Below are 20922 nucleotides of genomic sequence, written 5' to 3'. Positions count from 1 at the left end.
TGAATTAAATGTGCCCCTGTATTTAATCAAATTTTTAAAAACTGGTCAGTTTATCATCAACATTTACATTCACTTTAATGACCAACATATCAACAAACGTAGATAAAGCAAAAGGAACATTTAACAGATTATACATCCATTCTTTCATTAAGGCAGTTGGGAAACAAAGTATGATTGTTACCTTAAATCTTCAAAATCTGTGTGCATTTTTTTTTTTATAGAGCTGAAAGATGTCTCATCCATCATGGCTTCCACCAAAGATCTCAGAAGATAGTTCAGGCCATGTGACTGCCAGAATGGAGACCACCCAAGGATTTGGAATGCCCAGTATCTCTGTGTCAACACAACAGGCCCCTAAGAAGTTCGCTCCTGTTGTTGCCCCAAAACCAAAATACAATCCTTACCGAGGGCAGTCAGAGGATGGAGATGGTATGTACTTCGAAGCATTATTAGGACCATGTCAATATTGTTAAAAATGAGAGAAGCATTTTTACTCAAATAATTAACAAGTAATACATTGGTGCAAATCCTTAAGATTATAATTATATTTTTTTTAGCAAGCGAGAGATGTGCTTATATGAACGATAATACATTTGTATCTTAAAGATGGGGAATTCAGCACTCCAATAAATATTTTCAAATCAATTAAATTTATATTCAAAAACAAACATCATATTGAGTACAACAACCCTCCCTACATACAATATGTCCATAGCTAAAGTGCATACATATATATTATCCTAATCAGGCATAAGGTGCACATACGATACAAAACATACAGAAAATAAATAAGGAGCTGTATAGAAGCAATAATCCAAGTGGCAGTAATTACAAAAACGTGTACCATCACAGTAGCAAAGTGAGCCCAGTTCATAGAAAAGTCAACTACATCGGATGGTGCTCACTAGCCACAAAATCAAGCAGCTTATTTATTAGAGAAGCAGTTATTACTGGAGTACACACCTTAAATTCCCAGCATCTTCTCACAACAATGGAACTTGTATTCAAAACTTGAATAGGTGCACAATAGTACATTACCAACTAAAACTACAGTAATGCTCAGATCGACGTTATACTCATATTTCATTACATCTGCTGATATGTTTCAGTACGGGTTTGTCTGTTAGTTCACAAGTGTCTATGGGTACATTTATTTTGTGTTTTTTATAGACACAGCTATAGACTGGGCACTTTTAACTTTGAATGATGAGGATTCCTCTCCATCATCAGATGTAGAACCTGATAATTCCTCCTTTTTATTTAAAATTGAACATATTTGTTCTCTTTTGAAGGAAGTTTAGTCACTTTAGGGATTGGAGAAGCTAAACCGTCTAATGATAAACAATGTAATCGTTTGAATTCAGTATATAAAACTATTGTCAATCTCCCTGAGATTTTCCCTATACCTGATGCTGTCTCTGATATGATTGCTAAGGAATGGTCTATACCAGGTGTCTATCTTAACCTTTCAAGGTTTAAAAAACTTTATCCTTTACCTGCTGCTAACTTGGAGTTATTGGAAATGGTTTCCAAAGTTGATGGGGCCATTTCCACTCTTGCTAAATGCACTATTACTCTTGAAGACACTACTTCTTTTAAAGACCCTTTAGATTGAAAATTTGAATCTTATCTAAAGGCATATTTACATACTGGCTACATTCTTAGACCAGCTATATCTATTTCCGATGTAGCTGCTGCTTCTACTTTCTGGTTATCCAGTCTACCTCAGCAGTTGTCTTCTGACCCTGAATGTTCTAATCTCTTGAATTTACATCAATATGCAAATAATTTTATTTGCAATGCAGTATTTGATATCATTAATATTTTTTTTTTTTTAAATAGTTTTTATTGTTTTAAAAGATAAATGAACATAAGAGCATCAAAAGCATGTACATACATATCAATAGTATATACAACAGGAATAACAAGATTAACCAGAGGTAGTATTATATAAAACAATCACATAAAATGAGGAGCACAAGAGAGAGAATGCTGGATGTTTAAGTCCATGTTTGGTGTCTGTTGGTCAATAATCTTATTCCCACCTCTCCATGGGAGGGTGCAAAAGTCCATTTGTTGTGGAAAAAGACCCATATTATTAATAACCCATATAAGTCAGCAAACTCCTTAGTGTATAGAGGTTTCATCATCATAAATGTTCATACCAAAATTATAGCTTAAACATAGAATATGACAATCAGAAATGTTAACCAGATTATACATAGAAAAAAGAAAAAAAAAAAAGGAAACTGTGTCAAGCTATCCAAAAAGGAGAAAAAAAAAAAAGGGAGGGGGGTATACATCGACAAGGGATAGGAGCGGGGGAGATTGGGAGGGTTCAGATAAGGGGAAGAAAGGGGGAATGGGCAGGAGGACATTAGTAGCACCGGTTACAGCTGACCCGAGGAACCTAAAGTCCCCAAAGTGTTTGTAGGGGGAATTACTTTGGGCGAAGTGCCCAAATTTGGGACTGAAGGTCTGTGGACCCGTGGACATGGGAGACATAGGACTCCATTCTTTTAACAAAATCCAGTATGTCCATCACTTGTTCCCACGAAGGGACAGTGCGTTGCAGCCACATACGCGCTACAGCTAATTTAACAGCTAGAAATAGGTAAATACAGAATAGTTTCTGAGGTAGAGTCAATTTCCTAGGCAAGATGTGGAACAGGCATGAACTAGGGGACAGAGGTAAGTGGATATTCCCTGAAGAGCAGTATCGGATTGATTTTTGCCAAAGCGGCTGAATCTGACTGCAAGACCACCAAATATGTTGGGGCGTTCCCAACTCCTCGCAGCCCCTCCAACATTTGGGTGAATTGACTGCCGAGATTTTAAACAAGCGGATGGGAGTCATATGCCATTGTAGCATAACCTTGAGAAATAACTCGTACAGGGTTATGCAGTGTATAGCTTTCTTGGTTAATTGGACAGCCATCCGCCATTGTTGTGGTTCGTTTGAAACCATCAGGGAAGATTCCCATCGCCTTACTGGAGGGGATTTATAGAAAACTGGAGGCTTCATGAGCGTAAGATACGAGATGGACAGAAGTTTACCGGGGGATGTCATAGAGTTCCAGCGAACTTCCCAAGCGGTTTTAGACCTTAGTGGGCCCGCACCAAAGCCCCACGAGAGGAGAAGGCTACGTAGTCTCCAGAATTCAAAGTGCAATCGAGGAGGCGGATTAAACTTCCGAAGAAAGTTCTGGTAGTTTAGTAGCTTATCCCCTGCATAGAAATCTGCTATTCTAGTCAGCCCCAAAGCGAGCCATAAGTTGGGATGGGAGTCTGGCAATGACAAAAGCAGCCCCCTAAGGGAATGCGATGGCGAGGGATGCGGCGCTACGGTCGAAAGGTTGCGAACCTTATCCCAAAACTGCAAATTTGATTTGACAATAGGATTAGTCAAAAGGGCTGGCGTCCTAGAGTGTCTAGGGATCCACACTAGATCTTGTAGGGTGAATCCAGCCGGGAGGGATGCTTGTTCAATCTCTGCCCATCGGCTCTCCAACGGCAGCTTCCATTGGGTTACATGAGAGAGTCTGGCAGCCTCATGGTATTTTAGGATATTGGGGGCAGCCGCCCCACCAGCCAGAAGAGGTTGTTGTAGAATATTAGTAGCAAGTCTCGGAGCCTTATTGCGCCAAATGAATTTGTTACATAGTTGTTGGAATTTGTAAATTGTAGATCTAGGAATCGGGATGGGTAGGGAGCGGAATAGGTAGGTAAGCTTTGGTAGGAGGCTCATTTTGAAGGCCGCAATTCGACCCAGCCATGACAGTGACGGGACATTCCAAGTGTCGGTCGATTTTTCAATAGTTGACAGTAAGGGATTGAAATTCAATTCTATCATCTTCGGAATACTATGTGAGAGATAAACCCCGAGATGTTTGATATGAGTCGTAGACCACGCGAACTTATAAGTGTGTTTCAGTTCATTAAGAGTCCCGTCTGAAATGTTAATAGCATACGCCTCAGTCTTGAGGACATTTAGCTTGTAGTAACTGACTAAGGAGAATTTATTCAGTAGGGAAAATAGATGGGGAAGAGAAGTAATAGGATCCGACACAAGCACCGTTAGATCGTCTGCAAACAAAGCAGTCTTCTGCTCCGTGTGATGGACACATACCCCTCGGATTAAGGGGCATGACCGGATGGCCTCGGCTAAGGGTTCCATCATGAGGGCAAAAATAAGTGGGGACATTGGACATCCTTGTCTCGTGCCGTTCGTTATTGAGAAAGTTCTGGAGCAAAACCCCAGACCCCTGACTACTGCCGACGGGGTAGAGTAAAGAGCCGCGATTGCCGTGATGAAGGGCTCCGGAAGACTAAAGCGCCGCAGCACAGCAAACATATATTTCCAGTTCACCCTGTCGAAGGCCTTCTCAGCGTCCAACGACAGGGTGACACAGGGCAAGTGGGAACCATGAGCTTCAAGGTAGACATTCAGGAGACGTCTTGTATTGTCTGGGCCTTGCCGATGTAGGACAAAGCCCACTTGATCTGGTCTGACCAGTGCTGGTAGTAAAGAATTGAGGCGCGAGGCTAAAATCTTAGCGTACAAATTAACGTCTAGGTTCAACAGTGAAATCGGCCTATAGCTGCCACAAAGGGTCAAGTCCTTTCCCTGCTTCGGGAGAGTAATGATAGTGGCCTGTAAAAATTCGGCCGCAAAGGTGCCCCGTTCGCTTGCTAGCGTAAAGAAACGTCCTAGAACGGGAAGTAGTTGGGTTTGAAACTTTTTATAAAATAGGTCAGAGAAGCCGTCTGGTCCTGGTGATTTAAAGGCCTTAAGAGATTTGATAGCTTTTTTAATTTCTATTAGTGAAATGGGGTTCTGCAAAGAGTCAATGCAGTCTTGTGGGGCCGAAGGGAGGTTCAGCGAGGCTAAAAATGTCTCAATATTCTCAGATGTTGGAGGGCTAATTGAGCCGTCCTGTTGTAGATTATAGAGGGCGGCATAGTAATCTGCAAAAGCATTGCCAATATCTGTGGGTTTTATAACACACCGTCCATCTATCTTCAGCATGGGGATGCGCGCTGCCGCCGTTTTCTGGCGTAATCTATTGGCCAATAATCTATCAGCTTTATTACCCTTATGGTAGTATAATTCTTTAAGCCGTAGGAGTCTCACGGCTGTCCTCTCGGATTCCAACTGTACTATACGGGCCTTAAGATCCACTAGTTGTTTGGACAGTGTATCTGTGGGGTTCATTTTATGTTCCCCAGAAATCTTTCGGAGGCTCATAGTAAGTTGTGCAAGGGTTTCTCCTTTGCGTTTTTTCTCGGCTGCTGCTATTTTTATAAACGACCCTCGGATATATGCTTTCAGTGCAGCCCATAAAGTGAAGTCGTCAACTTCACCATTGTCATTAGAAGCTAGAAACTCGGTAATGTCTTCAGCAATGGAAGCCTCCGTTCCAGGATTGGAAAACAAGTGAGGATGCAAGCGCCATGTTGCCGCTCGTTGAAGTTCTATGGAGGATCGTAAATTAATATATACAGGATCATGGTCGGACCATGGGCATTGAGGAATCCAAGTACGAGTCACACCATCCAGAAGACCCGGGTCACAGAAGAAAAAATCTATCCGCGAATATGAGCGATGTACTGGAGAGAAATAAGTATAATCCCGAGCAGTCGAGTTAAGGGCACGCCAGATGTCAAATAGATTGAAGCGGTAGATTAAGTGTCGAAATTGGTGCGATAATTCAGCCATTGGCTTAGGGAATTTGCGGGGGGTGTCCGATCGTCTATCCAGATTGGGGTCCCATATAAGATTGAAATCCCCGGCGAGGAGTAAAAGGCCCTGACGCAGAGTCTCCAGTTTCTGGAGAAACTTGCGTAGAGACCGAATGTGTTGTTTATTAGGTCCATAATAAGAGGCTAGCGTATATAGCGCACCGTCCAGTTTACAGACTAGAATCAGGTATCGTCCCTGAGGGTCAGAGTCGACAAAAAATTTCTCATAAGAGACATCTTTATGTATGAGGATAGCCGTTCCTCTTGATTTCTGAGAGAAACTGGCAGTTTCAACTATCGGATACAATTTAGACTGGATGGGTGTCTTTGTACCTTTTACCCAGTGGGTCTCTTGAAGGAAAACCAGGTGGGCCCGAGCCTTGGCTAAAGATCTAAGGCAGAGACTGCGCTTAGTCGGAGAGTTGAGTTCTCTCACATTGTGAGTGACACAACAGTATGGCATAGTTACAAATGTGCGTCCTCTCGCTATAGACTGGGGTCGGGCGGATTGTCAGGACAGTGGTGGGTAGTTGGGGAAGGGACAAAAAGGGCGGAGGACACGAAAGGAAGAGGGGAAGAAAAGGGAGAGAAAAAAAAAAAAAAAGATTGCTTAGGATAAATACAATTCAACACAGTCTCATAAATAAAATAAAATAATACTGGTATAAACAATATTCAAGTTAAAACGTACAAACAGTCAAATAAGAGTACAAGGTGCGGTATATAATCAAGATAAACCGCGTATGCAGTCTCTAGAATACTTTTCCAGAGTACTTTAAGTGGGGGGAGTGGTAGCCAGTGCCAGCTGGCAATTTAGTTATTAAATCTGCATCATTGGGAGAGCTTGACAGGGGAAAGAAAGAGTAAAGTGTGAATGGAAGAGAAGAGGGAGGGGTAAGTACACACACAGGCCCCGGATCCAGGGGGGAAAGATTGACAGAGTGGGTAGAAAAGAAAAGAGAGGGTCAAGATGGGATAAAAGGAAAAGAGAGAAGAAAAGAAGAAAAAAAAAAAAAAAAAGGGGGGGGGAAGAGAAGAGGGGGAGAGTGGGGGGAAATAGCATCAATTTCGGACCAAATCTATTAATGCAATAATAGTGAATGTTAAACATCAACATAACAGTGAGAATCTAAAGCAAAAGGGTAAACCAGCCCCCTGTTCAGCACCCCACCTCCACATCCCGAAAATCGCAGGTAGTTCGTCAACCCATATAATAGAAGATGGGACTGATAGTATGCTAATGGTGGAGGAAGCATGCAGCTCAGGATGGCCCAGGTATTGCAAAATATATCAGCCAAGATGTGGCTCCACATAACCATACAACATATAAAGGGTAGTACAATGTAAGAAAACATCAACAGTATTGATATATTAGGCCATCAGCTGGCGGAATGTATCCGCCCCGCCAACCGAGTAAACTTTTGTAGTACCCAACAATAAAATAACCGCTATGGTAAAAACAACATATAATCTGTACATTGCAGTAAGTTCACGGCATCTTCAAGCACTATCAATTAAATACTAGAGAACTATTATGCCAGTTGGAAAGCACGATACTTCCCGGTGTTGCGGGCGGCAGACAATGCCCGAACCCATTGTAAGATAGATGGGGGGGGATGTCACCGAAAGAGGTACCGTGGAGCACAAGTGGCATATACAACACAGCATACATCATCTGTAATTTAGGTGGATTAGACAGTAAATGACAAATCTGAGAGAACAATGCATATGAGAGCGAGGTCACCACAAAATGGCGCATTCAGTGTTGCATCTCCATTATGCGGCCATCTCACGCTCTAGATAAACAAAGCATACTAACAATAAGAGAGTAAAATATGCTCTTAAAAGCTCAGGTGTTTCCCGGGCCCCCATAGCAAATAGAAAAGGTTATCCCCAGTACGAGGTGAGACTTGGAGAGAAGAGAGAAGAAAAAGAGAAGGAAAAAAGAGAGGAAAAAGAGAGAGAAGAGAAAAAAAAAAAAAAAAATGGAAGAAAGAAGGAAAGAAAGAACAAAAAGATAGTAAGTAGTATAGAGAGTAGACACATATACACTTTAAAATAAAATACTTTGCATATATCAAACCTAAGGAGGAGGGAAAAAAAAAGAGAAAACATTGAGCAATGGAAAGTCACTTGTAAATTATATTGACAGATGGTTAGTGAGCAGTGGGGAGGTGGAGATGCTCCACCACCCCTATACCTCATGTGCAGTCATCGTCATCTGCTCGTGCCTGAGTAGTTGTAGCTAAGTCACTGGATGGTCTTTGGGGTAAAGGACCCCATTGTGGGACCATAGGGTTCAAAGAGCTTTGTAGTGGAGAGTCAGGTGAAGATGAAGATGTGGCACTCCATTTTTGCAGAAGGTTGTGACTTTGTTCAAGAGTGGTCACAATATACTGCTGGTTGTCCTTGAGAACAAAAAGTCTGGTCGGATGACCCCATCTGTACTTTATGTTGTTTGTCCTAAGAAACTTGGTGAAACTTCCAAAAGACTTTCGCTGCTGGAGGGTGTGGTGAGAGAGATCGGCAAAGATGTTAATGTCCTGAAATTGTTCAGGCAAGGTGGGTTTGGACATAGAGGCTCTTACTAACCTCTCTTTGTATGTGTAGAAGTGTAGCCGAACAATGACATCTCTTGGTTTATCAGTTGCTAGGCTTCTAGGGCGTAGAGCCCTGTGTGCCCTATCAATGAGTCCCTCATTTGGATTTGCCGGTGGTGCCAGATGATTGAAAAATTCAGAGAGGTGGGTGACCAAGTCACTAGAGGATATGCTTTCAGGGATCCCCCTGAGGCGTAGATTATTCCGGCGGGATCGGTCTTCAGCATCCGCCACTTTGTTTTCTAGCATAATAAGCTGTTCCGCCAAACTCTGGGCATATGCAAGGACATTACCCTCTTCAACTATCATGTCTTCCTGCTTCCTCTCAATTGTGTCCACTCTTTCATAAGTAGATGTCAAATCTCGCCGCATCTCAGCCAGCGAGGCAGTTATTTGGGACTGAAAAGAGGAGTGATGTGCCTCAAGCAAAGTTTGCAATGATGATAAAATAAACGAAGGTGTCACCGTTGTTGGGGCAGCATCTTGGAGGGCTTGGAGGGTATTGGATACTAAATCTGATCCATGTGTTGAGGTATTAGTGCTATCTTGTGAATCTTCATTTGTAGATAATATCATAGGATTGAAATGGTCCACCACAGTCCTTTTAGGGCCACCTACCGGCTTTGGTTTCCGTTTGTTGGATTGTGCCATCTTCAGGACTTCAAATGGCACACCTGACAATTAAGAGCACAGGACACAGCTAGAAGATCAAAATTTTATAAACTAATGTTGCAGAGTAAGCCAGAGTAATGTGTATATGTAGTAGGATCCGGAGCCTGAGGGGCTTCCCCTCCCCTTAGGCAATACAATTAGCAGCACATTTTAAGGTAGAGGAGTGCTGTTGATTCTCTTAAGGCGATTCTTGTATTTCACCTATGTTGCTGTTGGTGTAATATAGGATTTCCCGACCTCCGCTGGGGTAGTTGTCACTCAGGGTCAGGTATCATGTATGGCACCCTCCTGAGGGAGTGCCCCCTTTTGGGCGAAGCAGGAAAAAGGAGATGGGGTATGACCCGTCACCACTGAGGATAGCGGGAAAGGGAGGAGGGTGTCACATCTGGCCCTGGGAATCAATGAAGTCTGGTATTACAGCAGTACTTTAGAATAATGTTCACCATCAATTTTGGCACTGAGGGTCTTATCCAAAAAGAAAAAATACACAGCTGTACAGTAACTTGTAAAAAAAAAAAAGGCCACAGTTCTTAATGTTAGTAAGAGAGCTTTTGCTGCACAGAGGCTAATGTTATCTGATTTAGGCGTGTGGAGGATCAGTATAGAGCAAAGTGTCCAAATATGAAGGCAAAATAAATGAGGTATATTGCAGTCTACACACTGGTAATTAGAGGATTTCACATTATAAAGAGCGGCAGTAGAGTGTGTAAAGATTTAAAGTAATGGTTTCCATTTGCCACCCACAGAGTTGTAAGGCTTATTCAAAGAAAATCGCAGTGAGGTAGCAGTTGTATACAATGCTTCAACAGAAGGTAGAATGATGGCTATAAAGCCAAATCTAAGGAACCGGAATTGAATGTCTCTTAGTGAAAGAAAGAAAAAAAAGCAAGTTGTTGGTTACTTACAAACTGCCACGTGGGATGCCGTTAGGAGTGTTGAGTTTCTAGTACCATAAAAAACTGGTTGTTAACCAGTATATTCACCTCTCCCAGTGTGCTTGGTAGTCCGGTAGTTCAAGGAGATGGTCCTGCAGTAATCAGGTGTAATTCCGCCAGTGAAGGCTTAACTGCGTGTGCCGGTGTAGGCCGCGACCACGGCCTTTCCTGTAAAATGGTCTGGAGCTCCCAAGTGGGTGTTATTTGCGATTGTAAATTTTTGCAAAAACGAGCAAGAAACAGTGCCGGGTGGTTGTAGTAGCTGCCCTAGATATATTTTGGGCAATTTCGCTGTATTTAGCAGGTTATATGAGCTAAAATAACACTTTTGTGGCCAGAGCTCTGTCTCCACACTTCCTACCAGTTTGGCTGCCGGCTCTGCCCCCCGATATCATTAATATTGACATAAAAAATATGTCTTTAGCTATTCTTACCAGAAGAGCGATATGGCTTAAATCTTGGAATGCTGATATGGTATCTAAAACTAGATTACCATATCTTTCTTTCCAAGGAAAGAAATTATTTTGGGTCTCAACTGGATTCTATTATTTCTACTATTACTGGAGGTAGAGGGAGTTTTCTTCCCAAGGACATAAAGTCTAAAGGTAAATTTAAAGCTCCCAATTGTTTTTTTTCCTTTCGTCAGAACAGAAAACAAACTCCTCCCCTGGCTCAGTCTGGAGACCATATTTAAATTGGTATAAATCAAAACAGAATAAGAAACCTAATCCAGCCTCTAAGACCTCATGAAGGCCCCCCAACCTAGTACTACTGGTAAGGGGCAGATTAAACGTTTTTCAAAAATCTTGGTTAGAATCTTTCCAAAATCCCTGGATTCAAAAAATTATTTCTCAGGGATATCGTATTGGATTCAGAACACAACTTCCTACAAGGAGGTTTTTTTTCGCACCCATATTCCAAAACATACTATGAAAGCTCAGGCATTTCTAAAATCTGTGCAATACTGAAAGAGAAGCCAGGAACAAACAGCAGCATCAATAACTTGTTCTGTGGCCCGGTTACCACCTGGAAGTAGCTTCTTTCTGCCCAATTGTGCTTTTCACAGAGGAAAACTTTCCTGTAGTATATCAGTCTGATCCCGCCTACAAGGTCAGTCCAGCCCCAAAATACCTGGCAATTCTCCTCTGAACAAGGAAAAGGCAACCTCAGACGATCGTTTCGGCCTTCTGTGGGCCTCGTCAGTGAGGTGCAGCCATATTCTTCTAAGCACATTGGGCAAGGAGTCCACGTCTGGTTTCCCCCATCACCCATAGGGAGACTATCCCCAGGGTCATATTTACATATGCAAAACAGAAAGATAACCAGTCTGCCAGCAACGAACAGCAGCATCAATAGCTTGTTCTATGGCCCGGTTACTACCTGGAAGTAGCTTCTTTCTGCCCAATTGTGCTTTTCACAGAGGAAAACTTTCCTGTAGTATATCAGTCTGATCCCACCTACAAGGTCAGTCCAGCCCAGAAATATCAGGCAATTCTCCTCTGAACAAGGAAAAGGCAACCCCAGACGATAGTTTCGGCCTTCTGTGGGCCTTGTCAGTGAGGTGCAGCCATATTCCTCTAAGCACGGATTAGTCATTGCTGACGTGTGAAGAGAGGATTTCCAGGAGGGGGAAGCTGCTCTGGCTGTGAATGAAAAAAAGGTAAGTTTTTAATCAAAACGGCTGCTTTGTAAACTTTGATGAATGAAAGTGCCCCTGTTTTTAATAGTATTACTTTCATGTAATTGGCAAGTTTCCATGAGCTAGTGACGTATGGGATATACATTCCTACCAGGAGGGGCAAAGTTTCCCAAACCTCAAAATGCCTATAAATACACCCCCCACCACACCCACAATTCAGTTTTTACAAACTTTGCCTCCTATGGAGGTGGTGAAGTAAGTTTGTGCTAGATTTCTACGTTGATATGTGCTTCTCAGCATGCTAAAGCCCGGTTCCTCTCAGAGTGCAGTGAATGACAGAGGCATGTGAAGGGAGTGTTACCTATTGAATGCAATGGTCATCCTAACGGGGATCTATTTCATAGGTTATCTGTTATCGGTTGTAGAGATTCATCTCCTACCTCCCTTTTCAGATCGACGATATACTCTGCTGATTCTCGTTTCAGTACTGGTTTGGCTATCTACTTTATGTAGATGAGTGTCTTTTGGTAAGTAGGTTTTCCTCTCTTTAGACACTCTCAGCTATGGTTTGGCACTTTATTTGTAAAGTTCTAAATACAATGTTTGTACTTATGTTTGTACTTATATTTGCCATGATTCAGGTTTATCAGTATATTTCCTTTTTGCAGACTGTCAGTTTCATTTTGGGAAATGCAATAAAAAAAAAAATTTTTTTCTTACCTGGGATTTTCAAATTGACATTCTTTCTAAATTGCGAGCTGTTAGGCTCGCGGGTGCGCAAAATGCTTTGTGCAAGACTTTTTTGGCGCGAGAATTACGTTTGTTGGCGTATTTTCGTCATTTTCTGCGTCTTAGTTGGAAAGATCCCCAAAGTTAATGGGGCTATCTCTACTCTTGCTAAACATACTACTATTTCGATGGAAAATAGTATTTATTTTTAAGTTCCTTCAGATGGGAAACTTGTATCTTATCTAAGGAAAATTATTTTATTTTCAGGTCCTTTTCTTAGGCCTGCAATTTATTTGGCTGATGTTGCAACTGCTTCAACTTTTTGGTTGGATACTTTAGCGCAACAAGTATCAGATTATGATTTGTTTAGCATTGTTAAGTTGATTCAACATGCTAATACTTTCATTTGTGATGTCATTTTTTTATATTTTCACAATTGAGGTTAATTCTATGTCTTTAGCTATTTTAGCTAGAAGAACTTTGTGACTTAAATCTTGAAATTCTAATTTGATTTCTAAAATTCAGATTTTTATTTTTCCAAGGTAATACATTATTTGGTTCACTATTGGATTCAATACTTTCAACTGTTACTCTGGGGAAGGGAGTTTTTTTGCTTCAAGATTCTAAGAGTAGATCTTAAGCTTATATTAGTTTTTGTTCTTAATAAGGAACGGAATCCTAATTATTCCGCAAGCAACATGTTTTTAATTGGAAGCTTTCTTCAAAATGGAATGAATTCAAACCATTTAAAAAGATCAGTCAGCCCCCAAATTCGCATGAAGGTGCGGCCCTTATTCCAGCTTAGCTGGTAGGGGGCAGGTTAAGTTTTTTCTAAAGTTGTTTGGTTCAATTCGGTCCAAACTTCTTAGATTGGGGTACAGAATAGGATTAGGAGTAAGACCGCCTGTGAGAAGTCTTTCTCTCTCACATATTCTAGCTATTCCAGTAAAGGCTCAGACTTTCCTGAAGTGTGTTTCAGACCTGGAGTTATCTGGGGTATTCATACCAGTTCCGTTTCAGGAACGGGGTCTGGGGTTTTATTCAGAACTATTCATTTTCCCAAAAATTGAAAAACTTTTGAATTGTCATGTTAGAGTACCATCTTTCAGAATGGTGATTATAGGGTTTATTCTGCCTTTTGTTCAGCAAGGGCATTATTTGCCTACAATAGACTTACAGGATTCATATCTTCATATTCTGTTTTCATTCAGATTATTTTCATTTTCTGAGATTCTCTTTTTTTACACAAGCATTACTAATTTGTTGCTTTTCTTTCTGGCCTAGCGACAGCTCTAATAATCTTTTCAAGGTTCTCAGTGTTTCCTTATTTGGACAATCTCGTGCTACTTGCTCAGTCTTTTCGTTCTGCAGAATCTCATACGATTCAACTTCTGTTGTTTTTTCAAAGACATGGTTGGAGGATCTTTTTATCAAAAGCTCCTTGATTCCTCAGTCAAGGGTCACCTTTTTTAGGTTTCCAGATAGATTGTGTCAATGTCTTTGTCTCTAACAGACAAGAGACAATTATATTGGGTTCAGCTTGTCGGAACCTTCAGTCTCTATTATTTCCTTCAGTAGCTATATGCATGGAAGTTTTAGGTCTCATGACTGCAGCATTGGATTTTATTCCCTTTGCTCATTTTCATATGAAACCTTTCCAGTTTTTAATGCTGAATTAATGGTGCAGGGATTATTCTAGGATATCACATTTAATATCCTTGAATCCCAATATTCAACTATCTCTGACTTGGTGGTTAGATCACCATCGTATAGTTCTACGGGTCTCTTCAGTTCATCCAACCTGGACCATGATCACAACAGATGCGAGTCGTTTAGGTTGGGAAGCTGTCTGGGGATCTCTGTCAGCACAAGGGGTTTGGAAATCTCAAGAGGCGAAATTACCATTCAATATTTTTGAACCCCTTGTGATTCTCAGAGTTCTTCAGTTTTGGCCTCTTTTTGAAGAGAGAGACGTTTATTGGTTTTCAGACAGACAATGTCATAACTGTGGCGTATGTCAATCATCAGGGTGGGACTCTCAGTCCTCAGGCTGTAAAAGAAGTATCTCGGATACTTGCTTGGGTAAAATCCAGCTCCTGACTAATTTCTGCAATCCATATCCCAGGTATAGACAATTGGGAAGCGGATTATCTCTGTCATCAAGCTTTACATCCGGGAGAATGGTCTCTTCACCCAGATGTGTTTTTTCAAATTGTTCAGATGTGGGTGCTTCCAGAAATAGATCTGATGGCATCTCATCTAAACAAGAAACCTCCCAGGTACCTATCCAGGTCCAGTGATCCTCAGGCGGAAGCGGTGTATGCATTGACACTTCCTTAGAGTTATCAACCTGCCTATATTTTTCCGCCTCTAGTTCTTCTTTTAAGAGTGATTTTCAAAATCATCATGGAGCAATTGTTTGTGCTGCTGGTGGCTCCAGCATGGCCGCTCAGGTTTTGGTATGTGGATCTTGTTCGGATGTCTAGTTGCCAACCTTGGCCACTTCCATTAAGGCCAGACCTTATATCTCAAGGTTCGTTTTTCCATCAGGATCTCAAATTATTAAATTTGATTATATGGAAATTGAACGCTTAGTCATAGAGGTTTCTCTGACTCAGTGATTATTACTATGTTGCAGGCTCGTAAATCTGTATCTAGAAAGTTTTTTTATCGAGTTTGGAAGACTTACATTTTATGGGGCTCTTCTCATAAATTCTCTTGGCATTCTTTTAGAATTCATAGAATTTTACAGTTTCTTCAGGATGGTTTAGATAAGGGTTTGTCTGCAAGTTCTTTGAAAGGTCAGATCTCTGCTCTTTCTGTTCTGTTCTACAGAAAAAATGCTAAATTTCCTGATATTCATTGTTTTGTACAGGCTTTGGTTCGTATCAAGTCTGTCATTGATCAATTTCTCCTCCTTGGAGTCTTATTTTGGTTTTGAAGGTTTTACAGGCTCCTCCGTTTGAGCCTATGCATTCTCTGGAGATTAAATTACTTTCTTGGGAAGAGTTGTTCCTTTTGGTCATCTCTTCTACTAGAAGAGTTTCTGATTTATCTGCTCTTTCTTGTGAGTCTCCTTTTCTGATTTTTCATCAGGATAAGGCGATTTTTGCGGACTTTGTTTTAATTTTTACCTAAAGTTGTGAACTCCAACATTAGTAGAGAAATTGTTGTCCCTTCTTTATGTCCTAATCCTAAGAATTTTCTGGATAGATCCTTACATTCTTTGGATGCGGTAAGAGCTTCGAAATATTATGTTGAGGCTACTAAAGATTTCAGAAAGATTTCTAGTCTATTTATTATCTTTTCTGGTTCTATGAAAGGTTAGAAGGCTTCTGCCATTTCTTTGGTGTCTTGGTTAAAGCTTTTGATTCATCATGCTTATTTAGAGTCAGGTAAATCCCCGCCTCAGAGGTTTACGGCTCATTCTACTAGGTCAGTTTCCACTTCCTGGGTTTTTTTTTTTTTGAATGAAGCTTCTGTTGATCAGATTTGCAAAGCAGCAACTTGGTCTTCTTTGCTTATTTTTACTAAATTCTACCATTTTGATGTTTTCTCTTCTTCAGAAGCAGTTTTTGGTAGAAAAATAATTCAGGCAGCTGTTTCAGTTTGATTCTTCTGCTTGTAATTTCAGTTTTTTTCTTTATAAGATTAAAACTTTTGATTTGGGTTGTGGATTAATTTTTCAGCGGAATTGGCTGTCTTTATTTTTATCCCTCCCTCTCTAGTGACTCTTGCGTGGAGTTCCACATCTTGGGTATTTGCTATCCCATATGTCACTAGCTCATGGACTCTTGCCAATTACATGAAAGAAAACATAATTTATGTAAGAATTTACCTGATAAATTCATTTATTTCATATTGGCAAGAGTCCATGAGACCCACCCTTTTTATGGTGGTTATGATTTTTTTGTATAAAGCACAATTATTCCAATTCCTTGTTGATGCTTTCGCTCCTTTCTTATCACCCCACTTCTTGGCTATTCGTTAAACTGAATTGTGGTTGTGGTGGGGGGTGTATTTATAGGCATTTTGAGGTTTGGGAAACTTTGCCCCTCCTGGTAGGAATGTATATCCCATACGTCACTAGCTCATGGACTCTTGCCAATATGAAAGAAATGAATTTATCAGGTAAATTCTTACATAAATTATGTTTTTTTTAAAAAACGGGCTTTCATTCACCAAAGTTTACCTTCACTTTAAGAGTGGTTATGCAAATAGAAGAACAATTTCATTATTGACTTTTTTCCCCGGCTAAGGAACATGCGCTTTCTGTGTGCTGCGCATTTCCTGTTTCTGTGTCGACTTTGCTGGTTACGTGATTCGCTTTTTCGAGTCAGAAAGAAGCGGCGCCATTGTTCCCCTGCATCTCAGTACGGTCGGTGCAGTGTCTCCGTGCAGATATTACTTTTGAGAAAATTCCATGCTAGAGTGGTAAGACACCTCAATACATCTGAGGTGTATTGGTGTTTGTTATTTTAGCATAGCGTACATAACGTTTTTGTTGAGGTGCTGCCTTAAAAATTTCATATTTTTTTTTTTCTGGGAGAAATTCTTTGTTTAGACATTGATCATGGAATCCGACTATTCCATTTAACAAATGCTTATTGTGCCTAGAAGCCTTAATTGCGTTGTCCATGCAATTTTGTGATTCATGTTTAGCTAGAATGCTAAAATGTAAGGATACATTATTGCCCTCTGAGCCAAATGTTTTTTTCAGGAAGAGGCTGTTCAGACAATGCCACAGCTTTTTCCTGTAATGTCCCAAGCCTCTATGGCGTCACATGCAGTGCCCTGCGGTTTCTCTCAGCCTCATGGAGGCGTATATTTGCCTGCAGAAATTGCTGCACAGGTATCTTCTGCGGTATCTGTGGAATTATCCGTTTTTCCTTTGCTACAGGGAAAACACAAGAGGAAAATTAGAAATTTAGATAGTAAGGTTTCTGTTCCACCTGCTGCTACACAGGTTGCTCTTCCTCATAAGTCTGATGAGGAGACTACGTTGGTAGCCTCTGAGGGTGAAATCTCTGATTTGGACAGTATAATTCCTTCGTCTGATGCTGAAGTAGTAACCTTTAGATTTAAGCTTGAACATCTTTGTGTATTGTTTAAGGAGGTTTTGGCTACTTGACTCCGATACTCCTGTCGTTGTCAACCCTAGGAAATCTAGTAAACTTAATAAATACTATGATGTTCCTTCCTCTTTGGAAGTGTTTCCTGTTGCAGACCATGCTACGGAGATTACGGCACAGGAAAGGGAGAAGCCAGGGATACCTTTTTCCCCGACTCCTTTCTTTAAAAAAACGTTTCCTGTCGCTGACTCCATTAAAGATTCATGATGCACTGTGCCTGAAGTAGAAGGGGCCATTTCTACTCTGGCTAAGAGAACTACTATTCATATAGAGGATAGCTGCTCTTTTAAGGATTTAATGGACAAAAAGCTGGAGGCTTATTTGAAGAAGATGTATGTTCATCAAGGTCTTCAATTGCAACCTGCAGTTTGTATTGCCACGGCATCTTATTGGTATGACACCTTGTCTGATTCTTTTCAGGTAGAGACTCCTTTGGAGGAGATCCAAGACAGGATTAATGCTCTCAAGCTAGCCAATTCATTTATTTCTTTTATTCCAAGTTCTTTTTTATTAAGGAAATTAGAAAAAACTTACATAACATAATCAGCCAATATAAAATTGGCACAAACAGTCTGGATAACGTACAATATCAGATTACAAATAGCCAATATACATGTAATGCTGGCAGAAAAGATAGGGGGTTAGAGGGTTAAAAACGAAAATAGAGAGGGGGAGGAGAGGGGGGAGGAAAAGTATACACAAGATTAAATAAAATAAGATATAGATGTTATTAGTTCACATCTGTATCAGTAAAGGTCATACAAAGTTGTTGGGGGTAGGGTTAAGATTATGTCTGGGTCAAAAATGCAAGATCGTGGTTAGGTCTCAATAGATGAATTGTTGGAGGGTGGTAGAGCTGTGTCATCGTATGCAACTGTTGCGTCAAGAATGGGTTTGAGGTACTGTTCCCACATGTTCTGAGCAATTATAAAATGGTCTCTGTTGTCTAGTCTGTATGCCCTGTATTCCTCTAGTTCTAAAAGGTCTGAAACTTTAGCTCTCCATTGTATAAGAGTGGGTGGGTCTGGGGACTTCCAATTTTTAGCAATAAGGGATTTGGCACTGTTCGTGAAGATGCAAAACAGGGTAATGTGTGATTTGGAGGGGAGCTTGATATTCTTATTTAAGAGAAATAGTAATGGGTTGCAGGGTAGTATTTTTTGGAAAACTGATTCTATTTCCCCAATGATAGATCTCCAAAAGGAGTTGATAGCACTGCACCACCACCACATGTGACCCATACCACTGCCTACATGTCCACAGCGCCAACAACGGTTATTGGTCGTGGGGTACAGTTTATGCAGTCTACGTGGCGTGAGATACCAATTATGAAGTATTTTATAATTCAGTTCTAATAAGCCGGCAGATGAGGAGGAGGATTTAGTATTAATAAACATAGAGGAGGCCATCTGTGGGAGGATAATGACCCCCAACTCCCTCTCCCAGGATTCCACAGAGGGGGGCAAGCTGCCCGGGGGGGGATAGGTTAAAAGGGAGTTTATTTTAGAGAGGGTGTGACTGAGTGTAGAGGTAGCAGAGAATAATTTTTCTAAGTTGGTCAGGGGTCTCAGCATATTAAGGTGGTGGTTGTGGGACATAATGTAGTGCTGGAGTCTCCTGTAGGAGAACCAGTTTAGGGCCCAGGTGTAACCTAAATCAATAAGTTGTGCCTGTGACAGAAGGTGTTCGTTTTCGGAAATGTGGTGTATGGAAACATCTGCCGGGGGAAAGGGGGTCACAGAGAGCCTTTCACAATTTGTCAGAGAAAACTCATGATTAAAAAGTAGGGAGGTCAGCGGAGAAAGCCTAGATGAGAGGTAGGGGTTGAGTCTATTGACCTTTTCCCATTGGGTCAGGGTCTCATTGGTAATTGGGTTATCTATCCCCCCCAGCCCGACCCCACCGCCCGGGTCCCAGCAACAAGACTGCAAGTTAAGCCCGGTATTAATGAGTTCCTCCAAAATAACACATCTTTTCTGGGATCTGTGGAGTCTCCAGTCTAAAATTCTCATGATGAAAATGGCATGATTATATAGACTTAAGTCTGGAACGCCCAGGCCGCCATGAATACGGGGGTTCAACATGACTTTCTCATTAATTCTTGAATGTTTTCCAACCCAGATGAAGGAAGTAAATAATTTTTGGAGGTTGGTGAGAAATCGGGGAAGGACAGGGATAGGAAGGGTTTGCAGTAAATAAAGGATTTTGGGGAAGGCAGTCATTTTTATTGCATTGATTCTACCTATCCAGGAGAGGTGTCTGGAGTGCCAGGATGATAGTTCACGTTCTAGGGATAGCTTTAACGGGGCGAAATTTAAGTAATACATGGAGTCTATCTCATCAGTGAGGAAGGTGCCTAAATATTTTAGGTAAGTTGTGCAGAGGCGGAAGGGATAGGATGAGCTAAGTTGTTGAGTAAGGACCGGTGGGAGGGATACACCTATATATTCCGATTTGGAGTGATTAATCAGGAAGTTGGACAGATTATGCCAATTCATTTATTTCTTATGCTACCATGCAAGTTATTAATATGAGAGCCAAGATATCTGGCTTTGTTGTGCTAGCCCATAGGGCGTTGTGGCTAAAATCATGGTCAGCTGATGTTACCTCTAAGTCCAAGCTTCTGGCACTTCCTTTCATGGGTAAGATCTTGTTTGGACCTGGCCTGGCAGAAATAGTTTCTGATATCACGGGTGGAAAAGGGTCTTTTCTACCTCAAGACAAGAAGAATAGACCTTAAGGACGTCAAGGTAATTTCGTTCCTTTCGTATCTTCAAAGGAGAGTCTTCCTCTTCCTCCTCCAAGCAGGAGCAGTCCAAGTCTTCTTGGAAACCCAATCAGTCTTGGAACAAGGGGAAGCAATCAAAACCAACAGCTGAGTCAGCATGAAGGGTTTGCCCCCAATCCGGATCGGATCAAGTGGGGGGCAGACTTTTTTTCTTTTTTCTCAAGCTGGGCTGTGGACATAGTATTTCAGGGTTACAAAATAGAATTTAAGATTTTTCTTTCCAGGAGCATGTTCCACCTCAATATTTTTCTGCAGTCCTGATAAAAAGAGAGGCATTCTTGAAATGTGTTCAGAATCTTTCATCCCTGGGAGTGATGGTTCCAGTTCCCGTAAAGAAACGGGGCCTAGGATTCTATTCAAATCTGTTCGTGGTTCCCAAAAAAAAGAGGGAACTTCTCGACCTATTCTAGACGTTAGTGTCTTAACCTGATTACCGTCCTTTAAAATGGATACCATTTTTTCCATTCTTCCTTTAGTCCAAGAGGGTCAGTTCATGATGACCATAGACCTGAAGTATGCATATCTTCATGTTCCCATCGAGGAATCATCTCAAGTTTCTAAGAATTTGCCTTTCTAAACAAACACTTTCGGTTTGTGGCTCTTCTGTCTTGCCATATCGCACAGAATTTTCTCAAAGGTTCTAGGGGCTCTCTTAGCAGTGATCAGGTCTTAGGGAATTGCTATA

General features: G+C 41.1%; 1 protein-coding gene across 1 annotated transcript in view; it reads left to right on the top strand.

Moving 5' to 3' along the window:
• The first annotated feature begins 221 nt into the window (after positions 1-221).
• Positions 222-20922, top strand: part of LPP (LIM domain containing preferred translocation partner in lipoma) — a 725513-nt gene continuing 704812 nt past the window's right edge. The window contains exon 1 of the mRNA XM_053710250.1: positions 222-429. Coding sequence (XP_053566225.1) covers positions 231-429 — 199 coding nt within the window. The 5' untranslated portion in view covers positions 222-230. The remainder of the gene's footprint in view (positions 430-20922) is intronic.

Source organism: Bombina bombina, chromosome 4 (assembly GCF_027579735.1).
Source record: "Bombina bombina isolate aBomBom1 chromosome 4, aBomBom1.pri, whole genome shotgun sequence".
NCBI classification, from domain to species: domain Eukaryota; kingdom Metazoa; phylum Chordata; class Amphibia; order Anura; family Bombinatoridae; genus Bombina; species Bombina bombina.
This window is presented reverse-complemented; position numbering and strand designations above follow the sequence as displayed.